This window comes from Procambarus clarkii, chromosome 48 (genome assembly GCF_040958095.1).
Source record: "Procambarus clarkii isolate CNS0578487 chromosome 48, FALCON_Pclarkii_2.0, whole genome shotgun sequence".
NCBI lineage: Eukaryota > Metazoa > Arthropoda > Malacostraca > Decapoda > Cambaridae > Procambarus > Procambarus clarkii.
The window spans coordinates 19,419,473-19,432,515 of record NC_091197.1 but is presented as its reverse complement, the minus strand read 5'-3'; the positions used below and the strand labels follow the sequence as shown (position 1 = coordinate 19,432,515).

Here is a 13,043-nt window from a genome sequence, read left to right as displayed (position 1 = left end):
GGGTGGTTCCCAGGTGCGACGAGGTGGGTGGTTCCCAGGTGCTCTGGCATAGGCTCTGGCCTATGCCAGAGCACCGTGGAAACAGGTTAAGGGTGCGCCATCCGGAAGCAGAATAGGGGAATATTATTAACACTATGAGTGATGGGAAAGTCCACTGGGGCTGTGAGATGCGAACCCACGACCAAGGTATGCTGCCAGCCACATACTCTAACAATATACCACCCTGCCAGCCACATACTCTACCACTGTACCACACTACAGATGGCAGTGCCTAGGCTGAAGGTTCGAGCCCACCCAACAGCCATAGTGAAGTTTATCATTGCTATATGTGTGATTTGTTTGTGAATATAATGGCTGGATGTAGGAAGGAACCAGTTGTGTGTATCAGTGCTGGAGGGAGTGAGGTAGGAGATAGTAGTGAGGTAGGAGGAGATAGGTGTGAGGTAGGAGGAGATAGTAGTGAGGTAGGAGGAGATAGGTGTGAGGTAGGAGGAGATAGTAGTGAGGTAGGAGGAGATAGGTGTGAGGTAGGAGGAGATAGGTGTGAGGTAGGAGATAGGAGTGAGGTAGGAGGAGAAAGGAGTGAGGAAGGAGGAGATAGGAGTAAGGTAGGAGATAGGAGTGAGGTAGGAGATAGGAGTGAGGTAGGAGGAGATAGGTGTGAGGTAGGAGGAGATAGGTGTGAGGTAGGAGGAGATAGGAGTGAGGTAGGAGGAGAAAGGAGTGAGGAAGGAGATAGGAGTAAGGTAGGAGGAGATAGTAGTGAGGTAAGAGGAGATAGGAGTAAGGTAGGAGATTGGAGTAAGGTAGGAGGAGATAGGAGTAAGGTAGGAGGAGATAGGAGTAAGGTAGGAGGAGATAGGAGTAAGGTAGGAGGAGATAGGAGTAAGGTAGGAGGAGATAGGAGTAAGGTAGGAGGAGATAGGAGTAAGGTAGGAGATAGTAGTGAGGTAGGAGGAGATAGGAGTAAGGTAGGAGGAGATAGGAGTAAGGTAGGAGGAGATAGGAGTAAGGTAGGAGGAGATAGGAGTAAGGTAGGAGATAGTATTGAGGTAGGAGGAGATAGGAGTGAGGTAGGAGGAGATAGGAGTGAGGTAGGAGGAGATAGGAGTAAGGTAGGAGGAGATAGGAGTAAGGTAGGAGGAGATAGGAGTAAGGTAGGAGGAGATAGGAGTAAGGTAGGAGATAGGAGTAAGGTAGGAGATAGGAGTAAGGTAGAAGGAGATAGTAGTGAGGTAGGAGGAGATAGGAGTGAGGTAGGAGGAGATAGGAGTAAGGTAGGAGATAGGAGTAAGGTAGGAGATAGGAGTAAGGTAGAAGGAGATAGGAGTAAGGTAGAAGGAGATAGTAGTGAGGTAGGAGGAGATAGGAGTGAGGTAGGAGGAGATAGGAGTAAGGTAGGAGGAGATAGGAGTAAGGTAGGAGGAGATTGGAGTAAGGTAGGAGGAGATAGGAGTAAGGTAGGAGGAGATAGGAGTAAGGTAGGAGGAGATAGGAGTAAGGTAGGAGGAGATAGGAGTAAGGTAGGAGGAGATTGGAGTAAGGTAGGAGGAGATAGGAGTAAGGTAGGAGGAGATAGGAGTAAGGTAGGAGGAGATAGGAGTAAGGTAGGAGGAGATAGGAGTAAGGTAGGAGGAGATTGGAGTAAGGTAGGAGGAGATAGGAGTAAGGTAGGAGGAGATAGGAGTAAGGTAGGAGGAGATAGGAGTAAGGTAGGAGGAGATAGGAGTAAGGCACTAATTCAGAGGTTTAAGACAGCCAGGGGGGGGGGGATTAGGATCAAAGTAGGAGGGATTCCGATCACATGTGGCAACCGTCCAAGAAGGGGAAAATGACTCTTAATGGTCGTCTGGAGCACTTAAGACTCACTTGCCTACTAGACAAATATTGCAAATCAAACGCAGTCTCCTTCACTGATTACCGGAACACGTCTACGGAAGGAGGCATCTGAGTGCTCAGGATGGGCTTCATGTACCTAGAGCAGGGGTGATTCTAGTAACAATCTAGTAAAAAAAAAAATCTAGTAACATCTGGAGAGAAGGGACTTCGTGACAACCCATCAACATGGGTTCAGGATAAATCTTGCCTTCAGGATAAACCTATGATCAGGTGACAAAGATTAAGCAAGAAAGAGAAGGATGAGCGCACTGCATTTTTTGGACTGTCGGAAAGCCTTTGACACAGTACCCCATAAAAAGCTGATGCATAAGCTGGAGAAACAGGCAGGAGTAACTGGTAGGGCGCTCCAGTGGATAAGGGAGTACCTAAACAATAGGAAGCAGAGAGTTAGTGAGGTTTGAGACCTCAAATTGGTGTGAAGTCACCAGTGGAGTCCCACAGGGCTCTGTACTTGGACCTATCCTGTTTCTGATATACGTAAATGATCTCCCAGAGGTTATAGACTCATTCCTCTCAATGTTTGCTGACGACGCCAAAATTATGAGAAGGATTAAGACAGAGGACAGCTTCAGGCTTCAAAAAGACCTGGACTAGCTGCAGGAATGGTCGAACAAATGGTAGTTAGAGTTTAATCCAAGCAAATGTAATGAAGATAGGCGTAGGGAGCAGGAGACTAGATTCAACGTATCATTTGGGAGATGAAATACTTCAAGAGTCAGAGAGAGAGAGAAAGACCTGGGGGTTGATATCACGTCAGATCTGTCCCCTGAAGCACACATCTAGAGGATAACATCAGCGGCATTTGCCAGGTTGGCTAACATAAGAACGGCCTTTAGAAACTTGTGCAAGGGATCTTTCAGTACTTTGTATACCACATATGTCAGACCAATCCTGGAGTAGGCGGCTCCAGCATGGAGTCCGTATCTAGTCAAGCATAAGACTAAACTGGAAAAGGTTCACGGGTTTGCCACCAGACTAGTACCCGAACTGTCGGGTATGAGCTACGAGGAGAGACTACGAAAATTAAACCTCACGTCACTGGGAGGCAGAAGAGTTAGAGGGGACATGATTACCACATACAAGATTCTCAGAAGAATTGATAAGGGAGATAAAGACAGACCATTTAACACAACGGGCACACGCACTAGGGGACACTGGTAGAAATTGAGTGCCCAAATGAGCCACAGAGACGTTAGAAAGAATTTTTTCATTGTCAGAGTAGTTAACAGATGGAATGCATTAGGCAGAGATGTGGTGGAGGCTGACTCCATACACAATTTCAAATGTAGATATGATAGAGCCCAGTAGGCTCAGGAATCTGTACACCTGTTGATTGACAGTTGAGAGGCTAGCTGAAAGAGCAGAGCTCAACCCCCGAAAGAACAACTAAGTGAATACACACGCACGCACGCCCTCGCACACACACACACACACACACCCACACGCACCCACCCACCCACCCACACACACACACACACACACACACACACACACTCCCGCCCTACCCTCCCCCTCTCACCCATCCCCCTACCCTTCCCCTCTCCCCCACCCCCCCAAGCCCTCCCTCTCCCCCACCTCCCTACCCTTCCCCTCTCCCCCACCCCCCTACCCTTCCCCTCTCCCCCACCCCCCAAGCCCTCCCTCCTCCACCATTCTCCCTTACCAGATTCTCCCACCAGCTCCCACTCACCCCAGATCCCACAGCGCCCCCCCCCCCTAGAGGAGAAGCAGAAGAGAGTCAGTTTCAGGGCAATGTACTCGAACATAGATAGGATCACAAGCAAGACAAGTCAACTAAGGGAAAGAGCACAAGAAGTGAACCCAGACGTAATCGGACTCACTGAAACAAAACTCTCTGGAATCATAACGAATGTCATGTTTCCCCAGGAGTACACAGTAATAAGGAAAGAGAGGGAAGGTAGGGGAGGAGGCGGAGTGGCCCTACTCCTGAGAAAGGAATGGAGTTTTAAGGAGATGGCCATCCCGGGTTGTGAGGGGTTTAGAGACTACATAGCAGGCACCATGACAATGGGAGGACCAAGGATAGTAGTAGCAGTAATATACAACCCTCCACCAAATGACAGAAGACCCAGTCAAGAGTATGAAAACAACAACATGGCAGTTAACACTATAATTGAGAAGGCAGCCTCTGCTGCCTGTAGAAATAGATCCCACCTGCTCATCATGGGCGACTTCAATCATGGAAGGATTGACTGGGAGAACAAGGAACCCATGGAGGCGAGGATACGTGGAGAGCCAAACTATTGGAGGTTGTGACAAGAAACTTTTTAACCAAGCTTGTCAGAGAACCCACAAGGATGAGAGGCAATGACGAACCAGCGAGACTCGACCTAGTCTTCACTCTGAACGACTCCGACATAATAAAAATCGGTTTTGAGGACCCAGTAGGAATGAGCGACCACAGTGTACTGGTGTTTGAGTACCTGATTGAAGAAGGGTTATTGAACTCGAGGAGGGATACCGAAACCAAAAGGTTAGCATACCGAAAGGGAAACTATTAGGAGATAAGAAAATTCCTAACAGATATAGCATGGGAAACAGAGCTCAGGGGAAAGATGGCCAAAGATATAATGGACTACATCACGCAGAAGTGCAAGGACGTAGCAAACAAGTTTGTCTCCAGTCCAAAAGGAAAATAGTGACATGAAGATTGAGAAACCTATGGTTTAATCAGAGATGTGGGCTAGCAAAGCAGCAAAGTAAAAGGGCATGGAGAAACTACAGGAATAACAGGACACTGGAGAGCAGAGAAAGATACCAGAATGCCAGGAATGAATATGTCAGGATGAGAAGAGAGGCAGAAAGACAATACGAAAATGACATCGCAAGTAAGGCAAAGACTCAGCCTAAATTACTGCATAGCCACATCAGGAGAAAAACAACAGTAAAGGAACAGGTTATGAAATTAAGGATAGGGGCAGAAGGATTCACTACGAACGACAAGGAAGTGTGTGAGGAACTGAATAAGAAATTCCAGGAGGTCTTCACCTTAGAGCAAGAAGAAATTCCAGAGATAAGCGAGGGAATAGCTAACCAGGAACCACTGGAAGAGTTTGAGATTACCAGCGGGGAAGTAAGGAAGTGTATACTAGAGTTGGATGTGACAAAGGCTATAGGCCCAGATGGAATCTCCCCTTTGATACTAAAGGAAGGAGCAGAAGAACTGTGCCTACCACTCTCCATAGTGTATAACAAATCACTGGCAACAGTGGAGGTGCCAGATATTTGGTAAGCAGCTAACGTAGTCCCGATATACAAGAAAGGGGATAGACAGGAGGCACTGAACTACAGGCCAGTGTCCCTAACCTGCATACCATGCAAGCTGATGGAGAAGATTGTGCGAAGAAGGCTAGTGGAGCATCTGGAGCGAAATAACTTTGTAACACAGCATCAACATGGGTTCAGAGATGGCAGGTTCTGCCTCACAGGGTTACTTGAATTCTACGACCAGGCAACAAAAATCAGGCAAGAAAGAGAAGGGTGGACAGACTACATATTTTTGGATTGTCAGAAAGCCTTTGATACAGTACCACACAAGAGGCTAGTGAAAAAGCTGGAGATGCAGGCTGGAAAGAAAGGGAAGGTACTCCATTGGATAAAGGAGTACCTAAGCAACAGGAGACAACGAGTCAGTGTGAGGGGTGAGGTCTCAGATTGGCGAGACGTTACAAGTGGAGTCCCGCAGGGGTCAGTCCTTGGACCTATACTGTTTCTGATATATGTAAATGATCTCCCAGAGGGTATAGAATCGTTTCTCTCAATGTTTGCCGATGATGCAATAATTATGAGGAGGATTGAAACAGAGGATGATAGTAGGAGGCTACAAGATGACCTAGACAGACTGAGTGAATGGTCCAACAAATGGTTGTTGAAGTTCAACCCGAGTAAATGCAAAGTAATGAAACTAGGCAGTGGAAACAAAAGGCCAGACACAGGATACAGAATAGGAGATGAAGTACTTAATGAAACAGACAGAGAGAAAGATCTAGGAGTTGATATCACACCAAACCTGTCTCCTGAAGCCCACATAAAAATAATAACGTCTGCGGCATATGCGAGGCTGGCTAACATCAGAACAGCGTTCAGGAACCTGTGTAAGGAATCATTCAGAATCTTGTACACCACATATGTAAGACCAATCCTGGAGTATGTAGCCCCAGCATGGAGCCCGTACCTTGTCAAGCACAAGACGAAGCCGGAAAAAGTCCAAAGGTATGCCACTAGACTAGTCCCAGAACTAAGAGGCATGAGTTACGAGGAAAGGCTGCGGGAAATGCACCTTACGACACTGGAAGACAGAAGAGTAAGGGGAGAGATGATCACAACCTACAAAATCCTCAGAGGAATCGACCGGGTAAACAAGAATAAACTATTCAACACTGGTGGGACGCGAACAAGGGGACACAGGTGGAAACTGAGTACCCACATGAGCCACAGAGACGTTAGAAGGAACTTTTTCAGTGTCAGAGTAGTTAACGGATGGAATGCATTAGGCAGTGATGTGGTGGAGGCTGACTCCATACACAGTTTCATATGTAGATATGATAGAGCCCAGTAGGCTCAGGAATCTGTACACCAGTTGACTGACAGTTGAGAGGCGGGACCAAATAGCCAGAGCTCAACCCCAGCAAGCACAAGTAGGTGAGGACAAACAAGCTTGCCTACCTCAACAGTTGGCTTGGTCAGCCCGTAGGCTACTGGTTCATTACTAGCCTGTTCTCCCCTCAACCCGTCCCTCTGTCTATAGTTCATCCTGGGCAGCGCGTCCCTGCGCATCCCTCACATCTACCTGCGTCTATCATCACTGTTTCCGATATCTTGCGTTTCTTGGTCATCTCCGCGTTAACGAGGCCGTTTGCGGTCACTAACGACGGATCGTAACAACCGTCACTAGATTATCTTGAGCGATAAAGAGTTCGCAAAGTTGTGAGATGGCCGTAAAGCTGGTGGCGAGTGGTGAGGTCCAATCAGGCCGGGAAGGTGGTCCACGACCACCCATCAGGTCGGAGAGCTCGGCAATGATAACCAATCAGATCAGAGAACCCATACACGACAGCTAGTCAAGGTGAAGAACCCATCCACAACAACCAATCAGGCAAGTGAACGCATACACGACAACCAATCAGGCAAGTGAACGCATACACGACAACCAATCAGGCAAGTGAACGCATTCACAACAACCAATCAGGCAAGTGAACGCATACACGACAACCAATCAGGCAAGTGAACGCATACATGACAACCAATCAGCAATAAGGTTCGACAAGTCGTAGCTAACTTCCGTGAGGTTCAACATGATGTGCTCATGTCAGGCCTCCGTGTACACTACACAGTGCTGGACACCATGAACAAATCCACAAGGGCCGTGACGAGGATTCGAACCTGCGTCCGGGAGCATCCCAGACACTGCCTTAATGGACTGAGCTACGACAGGGTTAAAAGGGTTGAAACCGAAGTTCTACTGAACTTACTGGATCCCGTAGCCTCTCCGAGGCACAAACCAGGCTTTTACACAACCCCCCCCCCCCTGCACCCGAGCTATGTCAATAGCTCGGGCATCCCAGTGTCTGGATGCTCCCGGACGCAGGTTCGAATCCTCGTCACGGCCCTTGTGGATTTGTTCATTTGATGCATGAGGTTAGTGTGATCTGTGTGTGTGTCTGGACACCATATTACTGACTGGACTAATTCCTTACACATTGTACACAGAACAACGACGAATCTTTCCCCGTCAATCACAAACCTCTCTTATCCTCTCTTATCAAGACACTCTAAACAATCTTATCAAGAGACTCTAAACAATCTTATCAAGAGACTCTAAACAATCTTATCAAGAGACTCTAAACAATCTTATCAAGAGACTCTAAACAATCTTATCAAGAGACTCTAAACAATCTTATCAAGAGACTCTTAACAATCTTATCAAGAGACTCTTAACAATCTTATCAAGAGACTCTAAACAATCTTATCAAGAGACTCTTAACAATCTTATCAAGAGACTCTAAACAATCTTATCAAGAGACTCTTAACAATCTTATCAAGAGACTCTAAACAATCTTATCAAGAGACTCTTAACAAAAAAGAAGTATAATTTACATATTTAATTCAAATTCAAATGTTTATTTAGGTAAAGTACATACATACAAGGGGTTACAAGTACATACAAGGGGTTACAAGTACATACAAGGGGTTACAAGTACATACAAGGGGTTACAAGTACATACAAGGGGTTACAAGTACATACAAGGGGTTACAAGTACATACAAGGTGTTACAAGTACATACAAGGGGTTACAAGTACATACAAGGGGTTACAAGTACATACAAGGGGTTACAAGTACATACAAGGGGTTACAAGTACATACAAGGGGTTACAAGTACATACAAGGGGTTACAAGTACATACAAGGGGTTACAGTACATACAAGGGGTTACAAGTACATACAAGGTGTTACAAGTACATACAAGGTGTTACAAGTACATACAAGGGGTTACAAGTACATACAAGGTGTTACAAGTACATACAAGGTGTTACAAGTACATACAAGGTGTTACAAGTACATACAAGTGGTTACAAGTACATACAAGTGGTTACAAGTACATACAAGGGGTTACAAGTACATACAAGGGGTTACAAGTACATACAAGGGTTACAAGTACATACAAGGGGTTACAAGTACATACAAGGGGTTACAAGTACATACAAGGGGTTACAAGTACATACAAGGGGTTACAAGTACATACAAGGGGTTACAAGTACATACAAGGGGTTACAAGTACATACAAGGGGTTACAAGTACATACAAGGGGTTACAAGTACATACAAGGGGTTACAAGTACATACAAGGGGTTACAAGTACATACAAGGGGTTACAAGTACATACAAGGGGTTACAAGTACATACAAGGGGTTACAAGTACATACAAGGGGTTACAAGTACATACAAGGGGTTACAAGTACATACAAGGGGTTACAAGTACATACAAGGGGTTACAAGTACATACAAGGGGTTACAAGTACATACAAGGGGTTACAAGTACATACAAGGGGTTACAAGTACATACAAGGGTTACAAGTACATACAAGGGGTTACAAGTACATACAAGGGGTTACAAGTACATACAAGGGGTTACAAGTACATACAAGGGGTTACAAGTACATACAAGGGGTTACAAGTACATACAAAGGGGTTACAAGTACATACAAGGGGTTACAAGTACATACAAGTGGTTACAAGTACATACAAGGGGTTACAAGTACATACAAGGGGTTACAAGTACATACAAGGGGTTACAAGTACATACAAGGGGTTACAAGTACATACAAGGGGTTACAAGTACATACAAGGGGTTACAAGTACATACAAGGGGTTACAAGTACATACAAGTGGTTACAAGTACATACAAGGGGTTACAAGTACATACAAGGGGTTACAAGTACATACAAGGGGTTACAAGTACATACAAGGGGTTACAAGTACATACAAGGGGTTACAAGTACATACAAGGGGTTACAAGTACATACAAGGGGTTACAAGTACATACAAGGGGTTACAAGTACATACAAGGGGTTTACAAGTACATACAAGGGGTTACAAGTACATACAAGGGGTTACAAGTACATACAAGGGGGTTACAAAGTATATACAAGGGTTACAAGTACATACAAGGGGTTACAAGTACATACAAGGGGTTACAAGTACATACAAGGGGTTACAAGTACATACAAGGGGTTACAAGTACATACAAGGGGTTACAAGTACATACAAGGGGTTACAAGTACATACAAGGGGTTACAAGTACAGTACAATACAAGGGGTTACAAGTACATACAAGGGGTTACAAGTACATACAAGTGGTTACAAGTACATACATACAAGGGGTTACAAGTACATACAAGGGTTACAAGTACATACAAGGGGTTACAAGTACATACAAGTGGGTTACAAGTACATACAAGGGGTTACAAGTACATACAAGGGGTTACAAGTACATACAAGGGGTTACAAGTACATACAAGGGGTTACAAGTACATACAAGTGGTTACAAGTACATACATACAAGGGGTTACAAGTACATACAAGGGGTTTACAAGTACATACAAGGGGTTACAAGTACATACAAGGGGTTACAAGTACATACAAGGGGTTACAAGTACATACAAGGGGTTACAAGTACATACAAGGGGTTACAAGTACATACAAGGGGTTACAAGTACATACAAGGGTTACAAGTACATACAAGGGGTTACAAGTACATACAAGGGGTTACAAGTACATACAATGGGTTACAAGTACATACAAGGGGTTACAAGTACATACAAAGGGTTACAAGTACATACAAGGGGTTACAAGTACATACAAGTGGTTACAAGTACATACAAGGGGTTACAAGTACATACAAGGGGTTACAAGTACATACAAGGGGTTACAAGTACATACAAGGGGTTACAAGTACATACAAGTGGTTACAAGTACATACATACAAGGGGTTACAAGTACATACAAGGGGTTACAAGTACATACAAGTGGTTACAAGTACATACAAGGGGTTACAAGTACATACAAGGGGTTACAAGTACATACAAGGGGTTACAAGTACATACAAGGGGTTACAAGTACATACAAGGGGTTACAAGTACATACAAGGGGTTACAAGTACATACAAGGGGTTACAAGTACATACAAGGGGTTACAAGTACATACAAGGGGTTACAAGTACATACAAGGGGTTACAAGTACATACAAGGGGTTACAAGTATATACAAGGGGTTACAAGTACATACAAGGGGTTACAAGTACATACAAGGGGTTACAAGTACATACAAGGGGTTACAAGTACATACAAGGGGTTACAAGTACATACAAGTGGTTACAAGTACATACAAGGGGTTACAAGTACATACAAGGGGTTACAAGTACATACAAGGGGTTACAAGTACATACAAGGGGTTACAAGTACATACAAGTGGTTACAAGTACATACATACAAGGGGTTACAAGTACATACAAGGGGTTACAAGTACATACAAGGGGTTACAAGTACATACAAGTGGTTACAAGTACATACAAGGGGTTACAAGTACATACAAGGGGTTACAAGTACATACAAGGGGTTACAAGTACATACAAGGGGTTACAAGTACATACAAGTGGTTACAAGTACATACATACAAGGGGTTACAAGTACATACAAGTGGTTACAAGTACATACATACAAGGGGTTACAAGTACATACAAGTGGTTACAAGTACATACATACAAAGGGTTACAAGTACATACAAGGGGTTACAAGTACATACATACAAGGGGTTACAAGTACATACATACAAGGGGTTACAAGTACATACATACAAAGGGTTACAAGTACATACAAGGGGTTACAAGTACATACATACAAGGGGTTACAAGTACATACATACAAGGGGTTACAAGTACATACATACAAGGGGTTACAAGTACATACATACAAGGGGTTACAAGTACATATAAGGGGTTACAAGTACATACAAGGGGTTACAAGTACATACAAGGGGTTACAAGTACATACAAGGGGTTACAAGTACATACAAGGGGTTACAAGTACATACAAGTGGTTGCAAGTACATACAAGGGGTTACAAGTACATACAAGGGGTTACAAGTACATACAAGGGGTTACAAGTACATACAAGGGGTTACAAGTACATACAAGTGGTTACAAGTACATACAAGGGGTTACAAGTACATACAAGGGGTTACAAGTACATACAAGGGGTTACAAGTACATACAAGGGGTTACAAGTACATACAAGGGGTTACAAGTACATACAAGTGGTTACAAGTACATACAAGGGGTTACAAGTACATACATACAAAGGGTTACAAGTACATACAAGGGGTTACAAGTACATACATACAAAGGGTTACAAGTACATACAAGGGGTTACAAGTACATACATACAAGGGGTTACAAGTACATACATACAAGGGGTTACAAGTACATACATACAAGGGGTTACAAGTACATACATACAAGGGGTTACAAGTACATACATACAAGGGGTTACAAGTACATATAAGGGGTTACAAGTACATACAAGGGGTTACAAGTACATACAAGGGGTTACAAGTACATACAAGGGGTTACAAGTACATACAAGGGGTTACAAGTACATACAAGGGGTTACAAGTACATACAAGGGGTTACAAGTACATACAAGTGGTTGCAAGTACATACAAGGGGTTCAAGTACATACAAGGGGTTACAAGTACATACAAGGGGTTACAAGTACATACAAGTGGTTACAAGTACATACAAGTGGTTACAAGTACATACAAGGGGTTACAAGTACATACAAGGGGTTACAAGTACATACAAGGGGTTACAAGTACATACAAGGGGTTACAAGTACATACAAGGGGTTACAAGTACATACAAGTGGTTACAAGTACATACAAGGGGTTACAAGTACATACATACAAAGGGTTACAAGTACATACAAGGGGTTACAAGTACATACATACAAAGGGTTACAAGTACATACAAGGGGTTACAAGTACATACAAGGGGTTACAAGTACATACATACAAGGGGTTACAAGTACATACATACAAGGGGTTACAAGTACATACAAGGGGTTACAAGTACATACAAGGGGTTACAAGTACATACATACAAGGGGTTACAAGTACATACAAGGGGTTACAAGTACATACAAGGGGTTACAAGTACATACATACAAGGGGTTACAAGTACATACATACAAGGGGTTACAAGTACATACAAGGGGTTACAAGTACATACAAGGGGTTACAAGTACATACAAGGGGTTACAAGTACATACATACAAGGGGTTACAAGTACATACAAGAGGTTACAAGTACATACATACAAAGGGTTACAAGTACATACATACAAGAGGTTACAAGTACATACATACAAGGGGTTACAAGTACATACATACAAGAGGTTACAAGTACATACATACAAGGGGTTACAAGTACATACATACAAGGGGTTACAAGTACATACAAGGGGTTACAAGTACATACATACAAGGGGTTACAAGTACATACATACAAGGGGTTACAAGTACATACATACAAGGGGTTACAAGTACATACATACAAGAGGTTACAAGTACAT

General features: G+C 43.7%; 1 protein-coding gene across 1 annotated transcript in view; it reads right to left on the bottom strand.

Moving 5' to 3' along the window:
• Positions 1 to 239: 239 nt before the first annotated feature.
• LOC123764853 (mucin-3A-like) overlaps positions 240 to 13,043 on the bottom strand; it is a 51,234-nt gene continuing 38,430 nt past the window's right edge. The window contains exon 4 of the mRNA XM_069302764.1: positions 240 to 1,736. Within this exon, the coding sequence (XP_069158865.1) occupies positions 240 to 1,736 (1,497 nt within the window). The remainder of the gene's footprint in view (positions 1,737 to 13,043) is intronic.